At 50.6% G+C, this 25,041-nt stretch overlaps 1 protein-coding gene across 1 annotated transcript in view; it reads left to right on the top strand.

Annotated features, from left to right (window-relative positions):
- MYO5B (myosin VB) overlaps positions 1–25,041 on the top strand; it is a 332,931-nt gene that overhangs the window by 224,512 nt on the left and 83,378 nt on the right. Inside the window, exons 11-16 of the mRNA XM_038543976.1 lie at positions 5,618–5,699; positions 6,221–6,361; positions 14,406–14,528; positions 15,457–15,540; positions 23,539–23,694; positions 24,572–24,669. Coding sequence (XP_038399904.1) covers positions 5,618–5,699; positions 6,221–6,361; positions 14,406–14,528; positions 15,457–15,540; positions 23,539–23,694; positions 24,572–24,669 — 684 coding nt within the window. The remainder of the gene's footprint in view (positions 1–5,617; positions 5,700–6,220; positions 6,362–14,405; positions 14,529–15,456; positions 15,541–23,538; positions 23,695–24,571; positions 24,670–25,041) is intronic.

A 25,041-nucleotide genomic window follows, 5' to 3' on the forward strand; every position in this document is an offset into this window, starting at 1 on the left:
TACTCACTTCCTTGTACGTAAGCAAACAGCGCGTGGACCAGCAGTCTGCGTCCGTGTCTCCCCTTAGGATGATGTTCTGACGGGCAGTCGGCGGTCGAGAATGCTGCGAACCCCTAAATAACACGTGACATGGGGCATGGCTGCTTCCACTGCAACTACAGTGAGCCCTGCTGAGAGGCCAGTGCCCCAGGCTGTCCTGTGTCCCGACACCGTGTCCTGGCAGGAGGATGGATCCCCTACAACGTGCTCCCCAACCTCAGACCCCCGAAAAGTGCAAAGCGAGCCACACCCGTCGAGTAACTTGGCCAGCCTGGGACCAGCTCTCCTCCTCGACCAAGGATCTATGATGCTGCCTGCGGGCGTTTCTCACCGGGCAGGGGATGGAAGTTAATAGGACAGAGGCCGGCTCCTCGAGGCCGGGTTTCCTTTTCATGTTATATTAACCAACATTTGCCTGCCAGGCTTGATGAATGGTAATCATCATCCTTCATTCCTCTGGCTCCTCGAGGCAAGAGATAGATGGCTTCAATTTGGGGAAAAGGTGTTCATTTGTCTGTGACTTGAGCCTTGGACCTGCCACGGTGGCAGGGGCTTTGGCTGTGGCCAGTTGGCTCATGGGACACAGGGCGCATGATGGGGTGCAGGTTGGCGCCTGATGTGGAGAAGCAGAGGGGAGGGAGGCACGGGCAGGCCCCAGGAGGCAGGGAGCGAGGTTTGCTGGGATTCTCTGTCCTCAGCCCTCACGTTATTTCCTGTGTCTTGTAGTGGTTCCTGGCCTTAAACTGCATCCAACTCTAGTCAGGGCTTTTTAACGATAGGTTTCCTTTTTCATAATCTTTTTTTAAACTGTAGCTAGACAAGCTCCTAACACAGAACTTAGCACCCCAGCAGTAGGAAGTATACCGTGGTGACCGTGGTGTTGTGCGGCAGGACCCAGAACTCATCGTGTTGGAGAACTGAGACTCTCTACCTGCAGAGCACCCCCACTCCCCTCCCACCGGCCCCTGGCAGCCACCATCCTCCACCGTGGAAGTGCCTGGATACCTACATGGTGAAATCCTATCACATTTGTCTTTCTGTGACCGGCTTGTGTCACTTAGCACCACATCCTCAAGGCTCATCCACGCTGTATCCTGTGACTGAATTTCTTTCCATTTTGAATGCTGAGTAATGCTCCAACGTCTTACCCACTCCTCTGCTCACGGGTGTTTGTGTTTCTTTGACCTCTGGGCTGCGATGAACAATGCAACAATCAACAAGACTGTGCAAATACTTCTTCTTTTAATCCTTTTCAACATACACCCCCGAAATGGGATTGTGGGATTCTTCTTAAGTTTTTGAGGAACCTGCAGACTGGTGTCCATAGTGACTGCACCGTTTCGCATTCCTAGCAACAGGGCACGGGGGTGCACATCCTTGACAACACCTCTTGTGGGGATTTTGTTTTTTTCTGGTCGTAGCTATCCTAATAGGAATGAGGTAATCTCTCATTGTGGTTTGGATTTGTGTTCCTCTAATGATCAGGGTTGATCATTTTTCACATGCTTCTTGACCATGCATCCTCTTTAGAGAAATGTTGAAGTCCTTGGCACATTTTTTGGACTTATTTGCTTTTTGTTGAATTTTAAGAGTTCTTTGTATATTAACTCCTGAACAGAATATTAACTCCTTAACAGAAACAGGATTTGCAGCTATTTCCTACTATTACATAGGTTGCCTTTAATGATACGTTTTAAGTAAACTTCTCAGGCCCACTATTTGCCTTCATTTTAGTGGAAATTATTTGGTTTTCTTGGTCTCACACTCCAAAATAGATTTATTTTTACAGCTCCAATTTAGTTATTCAGAGAAGACTACCCAGCTCTCCTCTTTGACCAGTATGAAAAGGTTTTTGTGGTGAACGGAGAGGAGGGAAGTCAGTGACATTTACCTTCCAGCCTGTGAACAGTGTGCCTGTGAACTTGGGTAGCCCGGATGATCCCTGCTCATGTCTTCTTCAGGGCAAACATGCATGGCTGGCCTCTGTATTCTCAGATCCAGCAGATCTCTGAACCTATTGGGTTCGCCCTGGGATTTCTGAGCGATTCTGGGAGAGCCAGGGAACTCACTCCTGGGAAAGCCGTGGAACTCAGATTGCCCTGAAGTCCATCTCAACTTTCCAGAATTTTTCTGACATAGCTCCTGGGAGAGTGGTGGGAGCCAGATACCCACATATACTCTTAAAGTTCAGATAAAGTCCCAGTTCTTTCTGTCCATCACACCTGTGAGCTCACCTGCTGTTAAAGTCCTATAACACATCAAATCTCTGTTCTGTGGGAGGTTTTGTGTACCGGGTTTCCGTGATCCTCCTGATAGCTCTTTGGCAGCCCTTGCAGTTCTTGAAACAGATGCCTGATGGGCTGGGGGAGGATTTCTGGATGGTGGGTATTTTTCTGTCTCATGCCAGGGTTCCCAGGACAAAGAGGAGCCAGGAACTGGAGCACACCATTAAGGAAATGGACTTAGGCCCTCTGGAAGAGGACTGTGCTCTCTCTGAAGGCCAGGTCCTGCATGAGGGCATCCAGGCCCAGAGAAGCACAGGAGCAGGGTTCAAGTCCTGCCATTCTAGGGTGCCTCCAGCATCCCAGGATTATTTAGTAAGGAGATTGGAAGGGTTTGCCTCGTGAACAGACCACACAAGATGCCCTCGTGAGGTTTCGTGGACTTCAGGAGGAAAAGGGACTTTGACGAGACTTGTCTGACTTTAACCATCATTCGCTGGGAGCCTACCCTCTCTATCCAACCTGCCACCCATATCTTGTCATTTGACCTTTGGTGGAAAGGTAGAGTGTAGTCTTGGTAAAAGAGGCGAGACTGAGCTAAGAAGTTGGGTTCCTCTGAGCCATGCTCCAGGGGAAGATCTGTTTCCCCGCCTTCAAAGCCTTGCTTGGCCTCTGCTCTGGTGAGACTGGTGAGAGGTTTGTGGAGATTAATAATTAACTCAGAGGCCTGGTTGACCTCTTTTCATTGCAGTTTCACTTTCTAACAGACACTACCTTATTTTTTAGAGACACTTGTGCTCCTTAACATACCCTGAGATTGGAGTGGAAGGATAAAGAAGGAAATTCTGTGCTTTTCTACGTTTGGGGGGATAGGAGGAAAGTGAATATACCACGAATACAGGTCTTGGGTCTCAGCATCAAGTTTTACTCTGTGTTTTGACCTTCCTCCCACCCAAGGATTTTGGTCTAAACATTCTCAGCGTTGATTTGACAAGAAAAACCCAATTCCCTGCAGTACATAAATTTCTTTGTGACAGTTTAAAATTGTGAACTATAAATTGATCCATTGTGTTTGTTTTAAAATATCATCTCTGTTGATGGGGAGAATTACTAGAGATAGGGCCACTTCTCTATAATAGAATTCTATCTCCCTGGCTGTGCCTTTTGAGGTCTGTTATCTTCTCTATGTTTTCCAGGCCACCCAAACCCCTCCTTCATCCCTGGCCCTTCAGTGGGCATTGTAGTAATTACACTAGATGGCAGAGGAATTGTCACCAGATCATATCTTAGAAATAGGGATATTATGAGCTAATTTTAGGCCATCTCAAATTAATGAGAATGTTCTTGGTGGAGTGCTACCAACATAAACCTTTAAAAAATGACAAGCGAGAGAGATACTTAAATCCTCTATCTGGGAAGCTCAGCCCAGCCTTGAAAGTATACCCACTCGCTATTAAGTTTCTTCTGGGGGTTTGCTGGTGTCAGCATCGTATTTTGGGGTAAGGTGGAGATGGGGGAGGAAATGAGTATCTAAAGGACATAACTCCATGTATAGGACCATCACCGGGACTGGGGACCCAATGTAGGATGATAACTGGCAGGCACTATTCCCCCCTCCTGCATGGCCTAGAGTGCAGCTCCTGCCTGGACTTTGCATCTTTTATCTTTTTTTATTAACTTACAATTATTTCTCCTATGTGGGCATGACCAAAGGCTGTTTTTTAGTATGGTGTCTCCAGTCGACTCCTTTGATCTCAAAATGACTCTCCACATCCCCAGGTCGTCTACCTTGATGGGGGTGGGGGGTGGGGGAAGGTGGGCATGAGAGGTAGGGGAGGCCTGATGTCTTCTGGGCACTGACATAGTCCTTTTGGTTGTCTGATGCATTTGTTCTGTATTGAGGGCTACCTGTCCAACACCATCAGCCTGCAGCTCTAACATCTTTACTTGGGACTGGTAATTAGGGAGGACCTATTGGGGAAGATGAGCATAATTTTATCTAAGATTGAGAAAATTTAGTTGTCTGTACTGAAGAATGACAGGATAAAAATTTAGGGTTAGGGGGAGATTGAAGCCTATGAACCCCCCAGCCCCAGGTCCTTTGTTGATATTCCTGCTGCTGTATGGGGAAGTAGCCTTGTCTGCTGCTCTTTCCCAGTCTTTTCCTCCTTTTCTTAATGACACTTTTCTTAAATTAAGAATGTGGCCCCAGAAATTACTGTCTGGGTTCACAGACTGGCTCTTCCACATACTGACTCTGATTTGGAACAGATTGTGTAGTCTCCCCGAACCTTAGCTTCTTGCACTTATAGAAGAGAATTGCTGTGGGCACAAGTGAGAGCTCATGAAGCTGTTGGGGCTGAGCGCTGGGTCAGGTGCTCATTCAGCCAGTGGCGTGAGGGAAAAAAAGACTCCCCTTCCTCCTGCGTTTCTGCCCCTCCACTGCCTCAACATGATGACATTGCCCAGTGTACAAGGTGGCCCCACTCACTTGTAAATCATCTGACCTGGTGAACTTTACCACGTCCATCCAGCTGTGTGGGTGAATCTTGCCTTCATGCTCCCGTGACTCCTTGACGCCGTCTCATCTTCCCCTCCCCTAGTGTGTTTTGGTCCTCTCCATGACTCGGTCACCACCAACTTACATCCTGCCTTGCTTGGTCTTCCTGGGATTCTTACTGCAGTAATAACTGCCTTACTGTCTTCCTGCCTGTGGTCTTGCACACTTTCCCCCAAATCAGTTGTTCTCTACCCTCTTGCTGATTTCTGAGCTGCACATCTGGTTGTCATTTAATTGTGTGTGAATTAAAAAAAAATTGTGAACGTGAACTTCATGAAAAAGATTTAGAAAAACAAAACACCTTACCCAGTATTAGGACAAACAGATCTGTGGAGGCTGGGATGGGTGTGGGGTGATAACAGAAAACGGTTCCACCTCTCTGGAAGTTAATTTTCTTCTACCTTTAAGAGGCTATATTCTGATAGAGTGATTCTGCTAGGGTGATAGCGTCCTACAGAGAATCGTGAATTCAGAGCTGTATGTTTGTTTGCTATAGCATTCGGAGCAGCTAAACGTCAGGGAAAGAGCTAAAATGGCCTATAATAGGAGATTGGTTGGATTGTGATTCATTTATGTTGTGGGGAGGCATATTGCCAGCCTGCGCGGGCCCTGTGCATGACTAGGAAAAGGTACCCTCTCTGCGCAGAGTGTACCCCTCCCTGGCTCATGAGGGACATCTGTGCTGGGGTTGAGGATGGAGCTGGTTGGGGGGGAGAGGAGATGAGAGTGACCTTGTTGAAAGTCTCAGAGGTTCATTTGGTAAGAGGAATACCCTTGTCCTCTCTCCCTTCTGCAGGTTTGAGACATTTGAGGTCAACAGCTTTGAGCAGTTCTGTATCAACTATGCGAACGAGAAGCTGCAGCAGCAGTTCAACTCGGTAGGACCTGGCTCCCGGAACGTGTGAGGGGGGTGGGGGGGGGGGAACTCCTCCCTCCCTGGAAGCAGCAGCTGAGGGACCTCTCTTCCATCCGGGGTCAGCAGGCTCTAGCTCAGCCCTAACCTTCTCGGAGTTTATAGAGGGTGCCCTGGCTTTAGGAAGGCATTACCTGCTGCTGGGGAGGATGTCTGAGTGGGGTGGCTGGGCTGAGAGGGTCAGTGAACCTCCCCTTGGCTATGACTCCCACACCTTTTCATCCTGGGCTTCTGGGGTATTTGCCCGATTGCAAGCCAGTTGATTACTAGAATATTCTAGAGACGTGTCCACACGGGGATGGGGATCACCTAACTGAGCTCTCTTTTTCTGCAGTTCTGCCTGTGACTTAGTGCCCATACCCACCCTTTCTCATGGGTGGACACCCTTCTCTAGGACTCCAGGCTCATGTGGTTGAACCTCAGGAGTGATGAACATCAGGATGTGCCTGCAGTTCACTAACTTTGACCTTTCACCTCTTATCCTAGCATGTATTCAAACTAGAGCAAGAGGAATATATGAAGGAGGAGATCCCTTGGACCTTGATTGACTTTTATGATAACCAGCCCTGTATTGACCTCATAGAAGCAAAGCTAGGCATCTTGGACCTGCTGGATGAAGAGTGTAAGGTAAAGCATTGTATCAGTCATGTCCCAGGGTTGGCGGGGGGGGCAGGGGCAACCATGTTGCAAAGGAACGTGTGAGGTCTCAAATCTGGAATTTCATTTACAATTAATTAGCCTACCTTTTGTTGGCTGAGAGACACTATGGCATCCTTTCCACATGCTAGAAGGTAACTGTTGGTGAATGTGTACCTCTCTAGGCAGAGACTGGATGGTGTGGATTGGCACAACATGGTTGTGTGGATGGGGCAAGCTGGATATCCTAGGTGCTAAGACAGAGACCCCAACATCTAGACGGGCTCCCCAGAGGGTGTGGGTCAACAGTCCAGGGGCGTGTTTGTCATGCCACATGCATTATGTGGGATTGAGCTGCACGGCTTGGGGGCAGATGACGTCCGTAGATTCCCCCATCTAGGTGTTTATGGATTCTATTTTGTAGGACAGGACTGTCCTGGATTGCCAGTGTGGGGAGAGCCAGGCAGCCTTGGAAATGTGGGGCAGGAGAATCTGGGATTTATTTCTATTTATTTTTAAAAGATTTTATTTATTTTTTCATGAGAGATGCAGAGAGAGGCAGAGACACAGGCAGAGGGAGAAGCAGTCTCCTTGCAGGGAGCCCGATGTGGGACTCGATCCTGGTACTCCAGGATCACAACCTGAACCAAAGGCAGACACTCAGTCACTGAGCCCCCCAGGGGCCCCATCAGATCTGTGTTTCATTGATCACCTAACTTCTTGGGCCTTTGGTTTCCTACTCTGGGAACTAGTAGGGATTGGATCTAATGACCTTCAGAATTTTGCCCAGTTTGGTGGTTGCTGATGAGATAAGAGGGCAGTTGTATTCCTCCAACAGTGGAAGCCCTTGTCAGAAAGGTGTAGAGGGATCCCTGGGTGGCGCAGCGGTTTGGCGCCTGCCTTTGGCCCAGGGCGCGATTCTGGAGACCCGGGATCGAATCCCACATCGGGCTCCTAGTGCGTGGAGCCTGCTTCTCCCTCTGCCTGTGTCTCTGCCTCTCTCTCTTTCTCTCTGTGTGACTATCATAAATAAATAAAAATTAAAAAAAAATTAAAAAAAAAAAAAAAAAAAAAGAAAGGTGTAGAAATCACAGGACTGTTGCTATTGAAAGGAAAAGACTCAGTTGCCTGTCTCTGTGGCCTCTCACATCCTGCCTGTAAAGGGGTGAGTGTGGCTTGGTGGTTAGAGGAGGTGGTTTTCTCCTCCAGGAGGGTGCTCCTACATCCATTGTCTTTGATCAGGAAAAGAAGTGGAAATCGAACTGTAGAAAGAAGGTAAAGGGAAATGTGCTGAAATCCACAGCGTGTGCGCCTTCATTCTTGATGAGTTTAGCATTTCTTCAATGCTGTGGGCTTTGCCTGAGTCCCTCCAGGTCGGGCCTGTTCCTCAGTGTGGCAGGTGTGCAGAGGCTTGTTCAGCCTCTGCGGTAGCAGTACAGGTGGTAGGACCCTGTCCCTGCCTGGAGTGCCACTGGCTAAATGACCAAAGTCATGGCCCTAACTCTTGAGTGTCCTCCCTGCCCCCCAGGCACCCCTACCCTGTGTTCACCACTCACTCACTCCCTGGATTCAGCATACCCTGCCAGCTGCTCCTGTTGATGGCTCAGAGGGACCCTGTTCCTGTCTCCCACTGTTGTATGTGCTCCTGTCAGGAACCACCTCCTCCCATCCCACATCCCAAGCCTGAAGGTGACCCCATGTCCTGTGTCCACCCCAGGCCTCTGAGCTAGCCTTGTGCCCCAGGATCCAGCTCTCCTGTCCCCTCCCCAGTGATGGTGAAGAGGCTCTGAGGTGCACGTGAAGCAGGTGGTTCCTCTTGGACTGCTCCACATCACTCTTCGTTGAAACACTGTGATGTTGAGCCCCGGAGTGTAGGATCTCCTCCTTGTGTACACACACTTTCTAGAAACCACCTGATGCTTCAGGATGAAGGTTCTCCCCACCCCACCCCAATGCAGGCAGCTGCCTAATTGATGTTTAATGATTTATTCTGCCTTAGATGATCCAGGATTGCTTGGGGTGGGTTTACTTGGGCTTATGGTTTGAGAGGCTGAGAGGTGCCACTCCCCAAGGGAACGTGTCCCGAGAAGTCAAGTCAGATGGGTAGGAATGCAGGTGCAGGGACCTCAGTCTGCTGTGTGGAGGCTGGAGGGCCAGGCAGCGAGGGGAGACTGCATGGTGGGGCTGGGAGTAGGCAGGGGCAGGTGGGGCCTCGGCAGAGAAGCACAGTGGTCATGGGGAGGCCCAAGCTGCAAACCATTTCCAACAGTTGGGTGGGTGACGTTGCCGGAGCCCCATGCTTTGCAGCCTTGGGTGTTCCCAGTGCTGCCTTCTGCTGGGGGCAAGCCTCCTGGGGCATCCCCATTGGAGTTGGCTTCACTTTAGAAAAGCTAACTGCGTGCAGATGAGCCTCATCTTCATGTCCATGGAGGCTTCTGTCTGCATTAGGCTCATGAAAGAGGTGATTTCGGCCCAAGACGGCATCTGCTGCAAACTCCCGCCCCCTGTGGGCCCTGAGACCCCAGGAAGTACCCATGGGCTGTGAGGATGAACAGGGACGGGATTGCTGAGTAGCTGGGCCCGGATGGTGGGTTGCGGCTGGAGGGGCTGTGGGCAGGCCTGGTGCTCTGGGTCCTGGGGAGGCTGGTGGAGGGTCCAAGGGCCACAGAGTGACTGCTGAACAGAACCGGGGGATGGGGTGGCCACTGTGTGGAGGCTCTGGGAAGGGGCATGTGTGGGCAGAGCTTGGATTCCCTGCTGGTCAGGCTGGTGCCGCAGGGGCTGTGCTACTCCAGGTGGATGTGTTGAAACTCAGGGTGGCTGTAGGTGAAGGTGGAGCAGGGCGGGCAAGGTGAGCACCTGCTTGAGGAGCACTTGAAACCCCAGGTCTAAGTGCTCCAGGCGATAGAGAGAGTTGGTGCAGCCTGGTGCAGCTGCTACCAGCCGGCAGCTGGTGGAGCTGCAGGTGTCCCCTGCGTCAGGACTCAGGGCCTCACACACCGTCCGGTTGCTGCCCTGGGGGACTCGCACTGCAGGGAGCCTGGCTACATGCGCAGGGGGCCTTGCCGCACATGTAGGAAGTGAGCCTGGGCAGGGGAGCATGTTCCCCGAGCTGGCCACAGCCAGGCGACACAGTGCCCCTTGGGACTGCCTTGGGGCCATCGAGCTGCCTCAGACCACGGCCGTGCCTCTGCTGTCCTCACACACTGCAGGGTGAGAATATTGCACCGTGAGGACTTAGGTCTTATGACCGTGTGTGACAGGATGAAGGGTTAGACTCATGGTGTCACAGAGGAACTGGGAACTTGTCCTGGGAAGATAGAGCGACAGGCAGAGCCGGGGCTGGGACGTCATGAGGACTGTAGGGACAGGGTGGCCGGGGCGGAAGGCTCAACATCACCAGGTGGCTCCCCAGGGCCCGAGATGGGGACTCATGGAACAGCCATCTGGGTCTCAGAGCTGCAGTTGGGGCCGTGCAGTCCACCCCTGAGCACCCCATGACCCCTTGGTGGGGCCCTGGGGCAGGACAGGCGTGTGCTGCAGGGGCTCGCTGGGGGCTGTGCGACACAGGCCAGGGTCAGGCCGGGCATCCTGCCCTCCCTGCATTAGCTGAGTGCTGCCTCCTGGGGAACCAGCTAGTGGGGGCAGATGAGACAGCAGAGGTCGCCGCGTGCTTGCTCTCCAGCGACATGTTGGCATCAGCACGAGTTTGCTGAAAGTGACGCCTTGACCCCTGGGAACCATGCTTGTGAGTAAAGATGCTGTCAGACGGGGGTGTTGGGGAACCCCAGGGTGGTCCTGAGGCAGGGGCCAGGGGGCAGGCTCTGCCCTGGGTGAGCAGGGCCTGGGGCCTGAGTAGAGGGGAGGAGGGGAGGACAGCCCTCCGTAAGCCACCCCCCTGTGGAGGGAAAGCATCCCACTGCCCTGCTGCCCGCTCACCTGCCCTACGCCCCCGGGGCCCTGCGTACCTGAGACCCTGCCATTCAGCAGCACCTCTGTGGCCTCAGGCAGGTGGGAAGGCCCAGGAGGATGTGACTGAGGAGATCCTGCTGTGAGGAGAAGCATCCCTCAAATGGCATTTCCAGCACAAAAGTGGGAAGAAGGGCACTCCTGGGGGCGAGGGGACTGTCACGTTGGAAGAACGTGAAAGGTCCAACTTGTCCAGACCCACGTGGTGGCTGGTGAAGTGGGAAAGCAGGAGCCATTGGATGGGAGCCCTGTCCACAGGGGGTGTGGGGACTGACCCTGAAGCCTCAGAGGAGGGTGGGGCCTGGGGACAGGAGGGCTGTGACAGGGCATGAGCGATCTCTTGGGGTTTCCCAGCTGTGTGTGGAGGCTGAGGGGAGAGACTGAGCAAAGAGAGGGATACATCCTCCTGCCTTCCAGGGGGGGATGCAGAGGAGCTCTGGGACCAGTGTTGGGAGCAGGCCCTGGGTGAGAGGAGTGGTCAGGCAGCTGTCCAGGCAGCAGCCTAGCTTTTAGGACTTGGTGGGGAGATGGAGGGGGGGCAAAAAGGGGACAAATGAGACCCTCAACCCCATAGCAGACCCAGCTGTGAGGGAGCAGGAGGCCTGGCAGTTGAGTGCATAGGCCCTGGGGGACGTGACCCCAGGAGGGAGGCAGTGAGTGCACAGGCCGTGGGTGAAGAGCATCGCTCCTTCCCAGAGCAGGTTCTAGGGCCAGGGAGGCTTCTGGAGGTGAAGCAGGAGTGAGGTTTCCTGCTGATTGGCAAGTCTGCTTCCCTGTAAAGGAGGGTTCACGTCCCGTGCCAGAAGGAACAGCTTAGATGCTGGAGAAGGGTGCAAGACAGGGGCGGGGGGGTGGGGGGTGGCTGCCCTGCCAACAGGGAAGGGAAGTAGCAGAGTGGACGGATTCACCGGCCAAGGTCAGAGGCCGTCCGAGGGAGAAGGGGAGGCTTGGAGGGCAGCCCCCTGCTTGGCCCAGGCACAGTGTCCGCATCCACCAGGTGCCCTCTCCTAGTGAATCATGATGGCCCTTCTCTGGCCGTAATACTGGGTGATGCTGAATGACCAGTGGACCTGATGGGGCAGCAGGGGTGCCACATGGTCTCTCCTCCAGGTGTGGGGAAGGGCCCCACAGACAGGCTGTTGTGCTGAGCACACAGGTCAGGGGTGTTTGTGCAGGTGGAAGCCTCCTGGAGCAGGCATTAGGGTTGCAGCCAGGAGGGCAGGGAGTGCACAACTGTGCCCCTGGTGCCCCTGGGCTTGTCCACAGGCTGTTGGGAGGAGGAGTTGCAAGGACTCACTCTTTTCTCTCCATTTTTTAAAAAAAATTTTATAAGCGAGTAAAATTAGGCATGGACATATTTTTAGCAGCTTTATGGAACATACCATTAAATGCCCTCATTTAAAGTGTAGGACCCCTGGTTGGCAGTCTGTTGAGTGTGGAGCCAAGGTCACGGGTCAGGGGTCGCAGGGCCCATTAGTGGTCACTCCCCCTCCCCCACAGTCTTGGGCAGCCTCTCATCTATTTACTGTATTTAAACATGGGCCTATTCGGCATGTTTCATATGGACCCAAACCTACGCTTTTTGAGGTGACCTTGGCCCGAAGTGCAGCCAGAGGGACCAGGGTCTTGAGGGACGGTTCCCGTGTAGCTGAGGACAGAGCTAGGACCAGGCTCCTCTGGACGTTGAGAAGGAGAGCAAGACCACTTGCATGAAGCCATGTGCAGTATTTGTTTTTAAGGACCTGATTCAGCATATCCCAGAGTCACGGCTACCACAGCCCAGATCTTATCAAGATGCAGGACTGGCCCTCCTTCCCCTGGGCTTGCATGGAAGCTCTTTTGGGGATACGTGCATTCCATCCAAGCCTGTCCTGCTGGCTGCTTCTAAATCTCTGTTGTCAGGCCAGCAAGCCCGGAAGCAGGGAGTGTACGCCCTGGTGCCAGCCTGTCCCGGTGTGAACCCCAGCTCTGCTACGGCTCAGTGGTGTGACCTTGGGCAGGTTACCCAACCTCTGTCTCCGTTTCCTCATCTGTAGAGTTGTACAGACATTGTGCCCGGCTAATAGGATTATTGTGAAAATTAAATGAGTTGATAAATAAACAGATAAAGACCTGGGTGCCTGGGGGGGCTCAGGGTCACAGCTCTGGTCACAATCCCAAGGTCCTAGGTTTGAGTCCCCCATTGGGCTCTGTGGGTCGCCTGCTTCTCCATCTCCTGCTGCTCTCCCTGCTTGTGCTCACTCTTTCACTCAAATAAAATCAATTAAAAAAATTATAGAAAACTGACGATAGGTGTTATGGGCATTAGCTGTGAGTATTATCTGGGAATCTTGACTGTTAATTCCCGCTGGGCCTTACTGTCCATGGGGCGGGGGGTGGTTAGGAAAAGATGCCCTTGGGGTGCTGGGTGGCTCAGTGGGTCAGTGTCTGCCTTCAGCTCAGGGTGTGATCCTGGGGTCCTGGGGTTGAGCCCTGTGTCGGGCTCCCTGCCCGCACAGGGTCTGCTGCTCCTCCCCGCCCTCCCCCTGCTTGTGCTCTGTCTGTGTCTCATGAATGAATGACGCCGTCGTCAGGAAATACACATAATACCGTTGTCCGGCTTTGCTCACGGTGCCCGCCAGCCTGAATGCTAGACACAAGGCTGCGGGGGCTACTGGCAGAAGTCCAATCTCTCATCGTCCCAACGAGATGATTTGGCTGCTGGCACCTGTGTTGACCCGGGTGCCTCTGGTCCTCACGGTCCCACCTTTCCTCCTCCAGCAGCCCTGCCTGGCGCAGACCCCACGGTCCTGTACCTGTTGTTTCTAAACACAGAATGCTCAAAGACAAATATAAAACAGCATATGTAAAAGTGCTGAACCCGGTGTATTTTGTCCGCTGCACACAATTAATAGCCTCTGTCAAGAAGGAGTCTTCCTACATCAACGGTGCTCAGCACTGGATATTCAGCAACACTCATGCTAAGTTGACAACTGAGAGAAGTCTTGTTGGCTCATTTACTATCCAGGAAATTTGTTTTCGAGAGTGTAGGCACTTTTTTTTATGCCCCAGATTTCATTAGTTTACCAAACAAAACCCTTTCTAAGTGGCTGGGGGGAGGGTCACCTTCAGTCCTTGCCTCGTCCAAATGTGCAGTGATGCAGGGTGGTGGGCCAGGTTGTGACCTGTCAATGAGGAACGGGTGTGTGTTGTGGTCGTCGCAGGTGACAGGAGGGGGCACCCCCATGGAGGACTTACCATCATCCTGGACAGCTTGGATGGGGGTGACGGTGACTCTGTGTTCTGTGTGCAACAAGGCGACATGCTTACTCACTTCTGGAGCCAGCTCTAAAGATACTGGAAAGGGCCACCTTTTGGGTTCTTGGTGTCATGAAGCTTCTAGATTTAGGTTCGGGGAGGGTGGACACGTGCACGGTGCAGCTCATTGGCTAGTTCAGTCATGGCCAGAATGTGCCCAGAACCCAACCCCAAGTGAAATAACGAGGCGTCCTGTTTGAGCCCAACGTGTTATGCTCTGTTGTGAAAAGAGGACACACAGAAGCCGACGGTGAGCTGCCTTGGTGTGTGTGTGAGAGCTTCACAGTGAGGAGCTCCCAGGTGACATCAAGAGTAGGGGCTTCGGAGCAGAGAGCAGGCTTGCACTGCACCTGACGGTGGTGGTGGAAGAGCAGAGGGTGGGCCTGCCCACAGCAGGCTTTGGGCTGAGTGAGTGGGGCCAGGCACCAGAGCTGGATGTGGTGGGTCGTGACCCTCAGGTCCCTGGCCCAACTGGAGGGCAGGCACATCCTCAGGCTCCACCCTGGGCCCTCCAACCCCCTGCATCTGTCAGCCAGCAGTCTCAGAGGCTCTTTGCCTCTACGGACACCCTGTTGCCAGCCCCTACGGCGTGGGTCCACGGCGGCCATGGCCAAGTCCTGCTTTCTTCAGCTCGGTCCCACTTGGAGAACTGATCCCGGCCCCTGTGGGGTCCACATGCTGGCAGAGCCCGTCTTCCCCCCACAGTGCTCTGCCTGCCTCTCCTCAAGGAGAAGATGAGAGAAGATCTGTCCTCTCATGTGTCCTACAGGTCCCCAAGGGAACCGACCAAAACTGGGCCCAGAAGCTGTATGACCGGCACTCTGGCAGCCAGCACTTCCAGAAACCCCGCATGTCCAACACGGCCTTCATTGTCATCCACTTTGCCGATAAGGTGAGTGTGTGCGTGGCCCGGAGCCCTGTGAGCCCCCTGCAGAGGTTCAAGGCTGGAGGGGTTCTGTTACGTTCAGGCACCTAGAAGCTCTTGGTTAGGGCGTCCGCCCTGTGACATGGGGGCTGTCCCTATGCGGACAGAGCCCTGGGCAGTGGGAGGGTGCCGCAGCCACCCGGGCCTGTGCTAGACACACAGTTACCGCCCCTCTCCTGGGGCTTCAGGCAGGAGCACGTAGGACAGTCGTGAGTGTGCCCTGAGGGAGGAGGGAGGCGTGAGAACACAGTGGTGCTCTCTGGGTGGTGCCTCCCCGGGACCTGGCATACACGGAACTTTCCCACATGGATTTCTGTTTGGTTTAGGAAGCCCTGACCCACGGGTCCCAATTTTCAATCTGCATGTAAATCACCTGGGGTCTCATTACTCAGACTTGAAGGCAGATTCCAGGGGCGCCTGCGTGGCTCCATCTGTTAAGCGTCCAACTCTTGGTGTCAGTTCAGGCCTGATGTCAGGGCTGTGAGAGAGCCCTGTGCTGGGCTCTGCGGAGTCGGAGATGCTCTCTCTCCCTCTGCTTCACGCACAGGCACACACGCACAGGCTCTTCTCTCTCAAATAAATAATCTTTTTAAAAATGCAAATGCCCATTTGGTGGACTTTTCAGCACCCAGGGAGGCCTTACACTATCTTTTGGGAACTCCTTTTTAAAAACAATGTTTTCTCACAAAATAAATACTCGATTTCCTCTGTGTGAATCCTGATCACATCTTGGGTTTACATGATAAATGGAAACATCTGTGGGTTTCCCAGCTACTCACCAGTCCTCAGAAAACACTGTGGATGAGAGGACAGGACTTGGTGCTGAGTTGCTGAGCAGGTGCCAGGTTGTGCTGAAGCCCTTGACCCTTGTTTCTGTTTCCCTCTGGGGCCCCAGGTGGAGTATCTTTCAGATGGTTTTCTGGAGAAAAACAGAGACACAGTATATGAAGAGCAGATCAACATCCTAAAGGCCAGCAAGGTAAAGGGCACCAGAGGTGGGGACCTAGGGCAGGATCACCCACAGCAGGATGTGGCGGGACCGGGTTGGGTGGTGGTGGCCTGGGGCTGGGAGGGCAGGCAGGGGGAAGGTGAAGGGGCTTGTCAGTCATGCATGTCAAGAGTGCACAGCTTCCTAAACTGGAGTGTGAGACTTAAAAGACAATGGTCCTCCTCCTCCCCACCCACCTGCAGGCTCTAGCTTTCCCTGTCATCAGCTAACCTTTCTGAAGACCCAATGACCGTGTTGCCGACCCCCAGCCCCATCCCAGCACATGTCACGGGTGCCGTGATGGTGGCAGGTGGCATTCAGAGATTACCCAGGAGGGGCTCCCAGGTGTACCAGACCCCAGCAGCAGGGGCTACAAGCTTTCCACCCTGAGCCCGTTCCAGAAATCCCAGAAGGTAGAAAGCAGAGGTCGAACCTGGGTCGCTGTAGACCTACGAACAGGCCTGGCACAGACTGCAGCTACAGATCAAAGAGCAGCTCTCACTGCACTTTAGATCCTTTGGGCAGATGGGCCTGTCAGGTAGCGTTTTTAAAGCTCATTGTTCACTGGGCCTCTGTCATCTGTAAGACTTTGTTTTCACAGCAGTCCTGTGAGGTTTAAGTTTCTAGCTCTGTGTTAGAGCATTAAATACCTACAACAGTACAAGGCCCTGTGACATGGAGTCAGTGCCCAATTGTTGGTGTCGGTTTTCATCTCCCTGAATATAGATCAATCTCAAATCCCATCTGTAAATTCATGATTTTACTTAAAGCATTTTTATTTTATGGGAGGCCTATCCGCTTCTTTCATGCGGCACCCCTGATAAGACATTAAGAGACCATTGTGAATAATCACCGCAGTACGGGGTGGAAGACTCCCGTGTACCCTACCAGCCGAGGGGTGTTTAAAGAACTCCCACCAAGAGCAGTGAAACAAAACCATGTTAATGAGAATGTAATTAGTAAAGCCAGTTTTCCTGCCTAAGAGCTCATAGTGCAGCTAATTGCTTTCTCAGTTATTGGAGAACTATAAATAGAGACTTAGGAAATGCCTCTTTAAAACATGGCTTTGTCATTAACAGCCTGCTTTAAGTACCAAAAATGGAGCTTTCTCCCTCCCGGTATTTATTATAAAAAAAGCAATATTTTATCCAAAACCAGAAAATTCCAAAAGGAGCATATAGTTAAGATCTCCGATGCCAGGGCAGCACTCAAGTGCAGGTCGGAGTTTGTCAGTAAGTGTTGGCTGCCCAGCACCATCCCGAGTGGTGTCCCAGCAGGCAGGCCTGGAGCCGTCTCTCCACTCACCCCAGCAGAAGGGACTTGGAGACCAGCATGTCCAGAGGTCAGGGAGACCACATCAGCCCAAGGCCACCTTCTCTGGGCCACGGCAACTCCTGAGGTCCAAGAGTCCCAACGCTGTGCCTCAGACAAGCCCATGGGCGTGAGCTCTGGGTCTCCTCTCTGCTCTTGGCTTGACTTCCAACTCCTCCAGGAACGACCGTGTATATATGTCTGTTGTTTCCATGCCGGTATGTTCCTGATAGGTTACAGACATGTTCCATTTTGGGCAAATACATTTACTTTTCAAAAAAGTACTTTTTTAATTCGTGTTTTTGTTTTCTATAGGTAAATAGTAGTAGAATTACTACATTGTGTGCTCATTTTATTTTTTAATTTTTTGAGGAACCTTCATACTGTTTTCCACAGTGGCTTCACCCATTTGCATCTCTACTAACAGTAGGTGAAGGTTCCCTTTTGTTTTCATCCTTGCCAATACTTGCTATTTCTTGGGTTTTTTTACTTTAGCCATTCTCGAAGGTGTGAGGTGATGTCTCATTGTTGTTTTGATTTGTGTTTCCCTGATGATAGGTGATGTTGAGCATCTTTTTGTGTATCCATTTACCATTTGTGCTGCTGCTTTGGAAAATTGTTTTGGGCTCTCTGAATCTTTAAATTTTTAAAGTCCAATTATTTTTTATGTTGAGTTACCATATCACTTGCAAATATCTTCTCTCTTTGGTAGATGGGTGAGGAGAGGGGTGAAATAAAGGATCAATAAGGATGATACACTTACCATGATGGGCACCGAGTATTGTATAGAATTGTCAAGTCCTTTTATTGTACAACTGAAACTAATATGCTGCTATTAATTATACTTCATTTAAAAAGTATTTTTAAACATAACTTTTGTATAATAGCTTTACTGAGATATAATTGACATACAACATAATATTTTTAAGGACATTTGGAGTGCTTCCTATTTAAGATCAGTTGATGTGGGTAGTTAAAAAGCTTTCATCAATATTTAGAATGAATAGGTCTCTATGTGAGAGAGAACTTTTTAATTGATAAAATGGTATCATCCCGTTCCCAATACATGAAAGTCTATCTTTTTTCTTTAACAACAAAAAAGGGCTGAACCTTTTCCTCCAAAGGGCAGCACTGGCCACGTAAAAGAACTGCCCGAAAAGAAAATGTATTTTTTTTTTTTATTAGGTCTGCAGCCAGGTTTTATAGATAAGGTTCTGGGCAAGAGATCCCAATCAGATGGTTATTTGAGCATGTCTTTATTTTGGTTTCATGCGTCTGTCTGTTTTAAAGGAAAGGTATTTTATGTTCTTACAGAAGTTAGCAGGCACGATTTCCGAGGTAACAGCTACAGATATAGCTGTAATGGATGTTCTTCTTAAACTATCGATGGTCTTGAAAAAGACTATTTTTTAATACTTTTTAAAATCCCTCTTCAAATAGATTTGCCTCAGGCTTTTAAAATCTATCTATAGCCCTGAATAGCAGAGAGGACCAAAGCCAGTATCTACGGACACTTGGAAATAAGTGACAAATGACATTAGGAGGAGTTCTTGGTTTGTTCAAAGGTATCATCTGCGTGTTTTCATGATTGGAGGGAGCATGAAATTTATAACCCCAGTGGATGTTGCTTCCCAGGGCTGCCCCTAGACACATGAGTTATGATAGTTGCACTACTACTGGTCACTCAGCTCATAAATAGACTTTCCTCTAAAGCATCACTGGAGTCAAAGAAAAAACTTCCTCAGAAGTTCATTCTTCTGCATGAATTGCTAGTCATGCAAGAGCTTGCCGTACCTGCTTTTCATGGAGTCTTCAGGCTGCTTGCTATTGGGAGGTTGCTTGAGATTAGGTCATCCCCGTGAGTTGGTGGGGCTGGGGTGGCACGGTCCTCAATATTTCTCATCTGTTCTGCTTTTTCCTAAAGTTGATGTCCTGACAAACTCCCCCTCTCTGCATCCCAGAAATCCACCCATTTCCACACACAGTTTAAATAGCTGAGATCTATGATTAAAGCGTAGCTTTTAAGATAAAACACAAATTCTCCAGACTGAACCGTGTGTTCTTTCCCAAATTATAGCACAAGGGCTCCTGTTGTAGGAGCTTTTGACAGAAGCAAGAGAAAGAGGCTTTAATTTTAAGGTCTTCTTACTTTTGAATCTGATTTCAAAGCCCCTTGTATGGTTTTCATACATTCTCTTGACCTTAGAAGTTAATAGATATTTCAGAGAAAAGCCATTACTAATGATTTCTATAACTTAGATTCCTGAAACAATATCATCCTGCACATGGTGACTCCTGCCCTGGACTTGAACATCTTGGAAATCCATTTTAGAAAGTATGTGAATTATAATCTAGTCAGTAGTATTTAGACATGACAGATGACGAATGAATCACTGGTGTCTTTAAAATGCCAACCTGTCTTCAGCCTGCGGTTACTTCCCTGTGGAAATCTCTCCTCCCTGTTGCGAGTGGCTGCTTGACCCTCACATGTGCCTTGGCTCTGCGGTGTCCACCCCTCCCCACTATGCCTGGGCTCTCTCCCTCCACCTCCACCCTGTGTCCTCCCTTACCATGTGTGATGGTGGCTTTCTGCCATAGATAGTGGGGACCCAGGAGTCTCTACATGAGGAGTTGCTGGATAATGTTTGTGTTTAGAGAAGACACTGGCTGGTGGGTAGAATGTGTTGGGACACAGGTGTGTCTGGAGCTGAGCACTCAAGTTCGAAGCACTTGTGGTGATGACCTGGGGCAACTTGAGCCAGATGGCAGCATTCAGGATAGCTGAAACGGGACCGTAGGCAGAACCTGGTGACCATTGGAGTAAGGAGTGGGGTGTTGGCAGGCGCCCTAATGCACCCTGGGGCACTGGGTGGGCGAGGGCCATGCAGGCTGTGTCCTTGTTGGAGTTTCCAGTAGAACACGCTCACGGGAGGAAGCTACAGAGCAGACAGTGGGAGCTGCGGGTCGTGGTTGCAGGAGAACCTCAAGACTGGAGAAACATCTTGAAGGGGGGTAGTTGAAACCTCGGGCATGAAGGAGACTATGCAGGGAATGAGGCTTAGGAAGATGAATGGGTGAGGGTGCTGTCCTGGAAAACAGCAGCACGCCGGGGAGGCCCATGGGGAGGACGGCCTCGGACAGTGATGAGAAGGACTCCACGAAGCTGCACCACTTCCAGCTGCTGGATTTGGTAGGGAGGGTTCTTGGAAGGCGCCATCAGGCTCTGCTTTGGAAGCACGAGGAGACTGTGGGGGACGCGGCACAGGGATGGCCACATGCACGGGGAGGTCAGCCTGGACAGAACGTGAACATAGCTCCGTGTTCACGGGCAGAACCTGGGAACTGGGGAAGATTGCAGATGGGAGACAACGCAGGAGACTGAGTCAGACGTAAAGGAATCCTCTGAGTCCATTCTCTCATTTTTATAGATAGGAAATTTTAAATCTAGTGAAAGGTTAGGTTTGCCTGGGTCACACAGCTAATTAAGGGGCAGAGTCAGGTCTGAAACATCCCCTGACCCTGGCCCGGTGTCTGTCCTGGGGCCCCTTCCATCCCCGAGACCTGCTAGGGTGTAGGCTCTTGGGTCCCTAAACTGCTCGGCTGTGGTGCTTTGTGTACAGTGGAGTCCAGACTCCTTGTCACACTGCAGCCACAGGGATCTTTCCCAAAAGATCACTGGTCACTGCTCCCCTCTGTGACCTATTGTTGCCTGGGCTCTGGCCAGGCTGTCGGGGTGCAAGTCCTAGCACTGCCATGGGCCAGCTCTGTGGTCTTGGACCCTTACCTCTGTTTCCCCGTCTATAAAGTGGGATGTAATATCTAGCGGTCATTGGAAGAACTAAATCTTCATATATGCTTGGTGCATTCTAAGTGCTCAATAGAGCACTCTTATTTAAAAAACCAAAAACAAACCCTTAATGGCTTCACATTGCTTTTAGGATAAGACCCAATCTTCAGTGAGGACTTTGCATGAGCTGGTCCTTCTTATTTCCCCCTCAGGCTTGTTCTAAAGCTGTCTTGGCTTTATATTGGTTCCCTGAACACGCAGATACTCCCTGACAGGCTTCTCTGCCTACTGCCCGCCCCCAGTGACCCACCAGCTCAAACATCCCTTCCTGGGAGAAGCCTTTCCTCATTTCTACCCTGGGGCTGTGATTCAGTCGTGTGTATCTGTTATTTCCTTGAGGAAATCATCTTTTTGTCATCAGGCTTTTAATTATGGGGCTGATTGATGAGAGTTCACCTTCCGTGCTAGATCATAAACTCCACGATATGTAAGAGGCTCCATTTGTCTTTATTTGTTTTCGTGTTCCCAGCTCTGAGCTCAGAATTTATTTTTTTACACATGTGGCAGCCAGTTAAGTATCGGTGAGTGAGTGAACGAGCCAGCCAGTTTGGTTTCCTGACCATTCAGGGACCTAGTCTTTAGTTCCTGTTCTTTGAAAGCACATGGAAATGAGGATTTAATAAATGTTTCATTTTTATGATGTTGGCACGTGCACATTTTAGCCACAGATTCTGAAAATCCTATTTGAGTTGTCTTTATCCCATCAGACAGCCCAGTTACTTTTCCTTCTAGAAAGGCAATGTTCGTGATTTTGAAATACCACATGTGGGCAGAAGAGCAAGTTGATCTATTTTGAAAATACTGAAATAGGAACTGAATTGTCACCTGTTGGCACCTGAGACTGAGAGACCTCCTTCATGTCATCAGGGTGACCTCCCAAGCTGCCTGGCTGACAGCAAGGCCTGTGCAGGGATCTGGGGGTGTGTTACTCAGGAACACCGTAGCTTCCCCTAGTGCAGCCACGCCATCACTAGCCTGTGTTGGCCACGGAGGAGCCAGCAGTGACAATGGACCTGAGCGGCTTATCCCACATGCTTTGTGGCCTTAAGGTCCTTGGTTGGTGCTTTTAGACTGAACTTCCAACCCAGACCATGGAGTTAAAGAACCACAATCCTTATCTGCATATAGATCGCTACAGAAGAAAACAGAAGTCAGGAGCTTCCAATGTGACAAGTGAAAAGTATAAAATGAGACTAGGACTTCACAGAACACGGTCGACCCCAACATGTATGCCTGCATGTGTGTATGCACAGTTGTTTAATGGCTTTGCACCCCGTATGACTCACTAGTGTGTGGTGTGAATTCACTGAGCTGTGGTATACAATTACCATTGAATCTAAGGTTGAGTGCGTAAAAACTGTTAACTGATGCTACTTAAGAGTGGGGTTAGGAGGAAGTAATTTGTTTCCTCTGTTTTAGTTTGAAATCTTGATAGGAGGATATAATAATCAAATGTTGGTTTTCAGCATTAAGCATCATGACCTTATGTGTGTGGGCAAGGACGGCTGCTGTGATGGTGAAGAGTTTCTGCACAGGATCAGGCTTTGCCAGCTTTTTTTTTTTTTTTTTTTTTTTTAAAGATTTATTTATTTATTCATGATAGAGAGAGGCAGAGACACACACAGGCAGAGGGAGAAGCAGGCTCCGTGCTGGGAGCCCAACGCAGGACTCGATCCTGGGACTCCAGGATCCAGGACGCCCTGGGCCAAAGGCAGGTGCTGAACTACTGAGCCACCCAGGGATTCCCCCCGACCTCTTTTTTAAGATTTATTTGTTTATTCATGATCCACATAGAAAGGCTTTGCCAGCTTCTTGATGCTGCTGGCATGAATGACTAGGAGACGATTGTGTATTGAAACAAGTTTTGGCCGAGGCATCCGGAGGCCGGGATTCTGGGCCTGGCTTGGTCGGTAACCAGCAGCCCCAGGTGAGTGAATACCAGCCACCATCCTTGGTGCTGGGACAAATGGAGATGGAAGCAGGATTCCGGGGAGCTCTTCTTTCTTCACCCGCCACTCAAAGAGGTTATCTTTATGCTCTAGCTCTAAAATTCGTCTGCAGCTCAAAACTTTTACCGTGTAGACAGATTTTTCACATATATATCCTCTAATAAAAATAATAAAACAGGGCAATGTTGGAAGGCTTATTATATGCTGGGCACTTTACTGTTGCTCACATGGACTATCTCCCTTAATCCTTTCTCAGGCCCACTCCCCCATGGAGGGGGAGGCTAGGAGGCTATAGACTCAGTGAGCAGGGGACTCAGGGCCCTGTGCAGACCTCAACTGGTACCTGGGTGCATGGTGATGACGTGAAGAGAGGGGTGAGCTGGGAAGGTCCATGGAGGATGCGCCTCTCAGGATGAGCAGAGAGGAGAGATTATAAATACTAGAAAATTTGCATTATTCCAGAAAGAGACTCTGCTCTTGTTTTCAGTCATTCTACTTTGTTCTTCTCTGGCCCCCGGCCTCCACTAAACTGCTTGGTGTTCCCTGGACATTTCATGTAAATGGAATCGTGTGCTCCGTGGTCTTGTGTGTCTCACTTCTTTCACTTGGCCAGGGTTCATCTGTGTTGTGGCACATGTGGGGACTTTACTCCCTTAGGTCGTCGAAGAGTATTCGCTGTATGGATCTGCCACATTCTGTTTATCAGCTGTTTGATATTCATATTGTTCCCACTATGTGGCTCCTCTGAATAGTGTGGTTATGGGCTTCGGTGTGCAAGTTTGGGTCTAGATGTGTCTTCAGGTCTCTTGGGTAGGTACCAGAAAACTGCTTTGAAAGTCCAAGAGATCTCGAGTTCAGTGATCTTCCTGTGTTTGTTTCTAGTTCCCACTGGTGGCTGATCTGTTTCATGATGACAAGGACTCCGTTTCTGCCACCACTACATCTGGGAAGGGCTCGTCTTCCAAGATCAACATCCGCTCTGCCAGACCTCCCCTGAAAGCTTCCAACAAGGAGCACAAGAGAACTGTGGGCCACCAGGTAAGCCTCTGGCAGGAAGCTGTGGGGCAGGGCCAACCTCTCTGCAGGTGAAGGACTGTTGCAGACTCAGAGGGAGGCCAAAGCAGCCTTGACATCTGCACCTTCAGCCACCAGTGCTCTTTGTAGGAGGAAACTGGGAAGCCCTCTCTAGAGGGAACTGAGAGGAAAGAGAAAGGGGATGAATATAGGCTCAAGCAGTGCACTTAGCCCCTGGTAGGACCACACATGCCTGGTCGAAGAAGCAAGAGGGTCCTGGAATCTGCAGGTTGGGTTAAATAAGCCCGTGGACCACAAACCTGAAGCCCCTTCTGTGTGGTCTTTGTGGGATTTTGTGTCCAGTGTGTCTCCCAAGATGGGGGTTGGGGGGAGGGTACCTGTCACGCCCTGAAAGCCGCTAACCTTTCTACTATAGAGGATTTGCCTCTTCTGGATGTTTCACATTACTTTACAAACCTCCAGGCTGCCCAGGCACTGGAGGTGGGGGCTCCAGGCCTCAGGCTTAGGAATAATCAGTCTCCAGTCACTGTGAGGACTTCTGTCCCATTTCCCAGTACTGACTGACCCCCCCACTCCCCCGCCTCCATCTCATTTAATCTACCACACTGAGTTAGACGTGTCAGCAGCTGGGCTTTCCCTGTTTGGTTCAAAGAGTCCTGAAGCCAGAATGTGGGAGTGCCTTGATTTTGGACCTACAGCAAGGCCGGAATGTCAAATAGGATCTGACCCTAGGTCTCTGAATTTCTTCCTATCCTTCTGGATTCATAATGACCATGATAGAATCAACAACTACTGCCACCAGTCTGCGGGCATTTCTTTATTATACATCAGCAAAATGTTAGGGAAAAATAACTGGTGTTATTTCGTCTTGTTCCTCCAGTTCCGTACCTCCCTACACCTGCTCATGGAGACCCTAAATGCCACGACGCCGCACTACGTGCGCTGCATCAAGCCAAATGACGAGAAGCTCCCCTTCCAGTAAGTGCCTGCATGGGGATTATTCAGCAGCCCCTCCGATGGAGTCAGGCTGATCAAGCCTGGCTTCCTTACAAGTTCAGGTGGAAGAGACCAGGCACAGCCTTGAAGGGGGGTCTGGGGCAGGATGAATAGTGACGGTTCACATGCTGAATACTGGCCCACAGACATTTACCAAGTTCCACCTATCTGCTGTCTAAAAGGATTCAAGAGAATGAGAGGATACAGGTCGCTAATTCCACAGAGTCTACAGTGGTGTTGAGGAGTGTGCACACCTGAATCAAACAGAGAACTACATAAGAGTCTGTCAGTAAATGTAGATGTACCTGTGTCTCACAACAGATGTTCAATTCAGAGGTGGGAAGATAGTGGGAG

This window comes from Canis lupus, chromosome 7, assembly GCF_011100685.1.
Source record: "Canis lupus familiaris isolate Mischka breed German Shepherd chromosome 7, alternate assembly UU_Cfam_GSD_1.0, whole genome shotgun sequence".
Taxonomy (NCBI): Eukaryota; Metazoa; Chordata; class Mammalia; order Carnivora; family Canidae; genus Canis; species Canis lupus.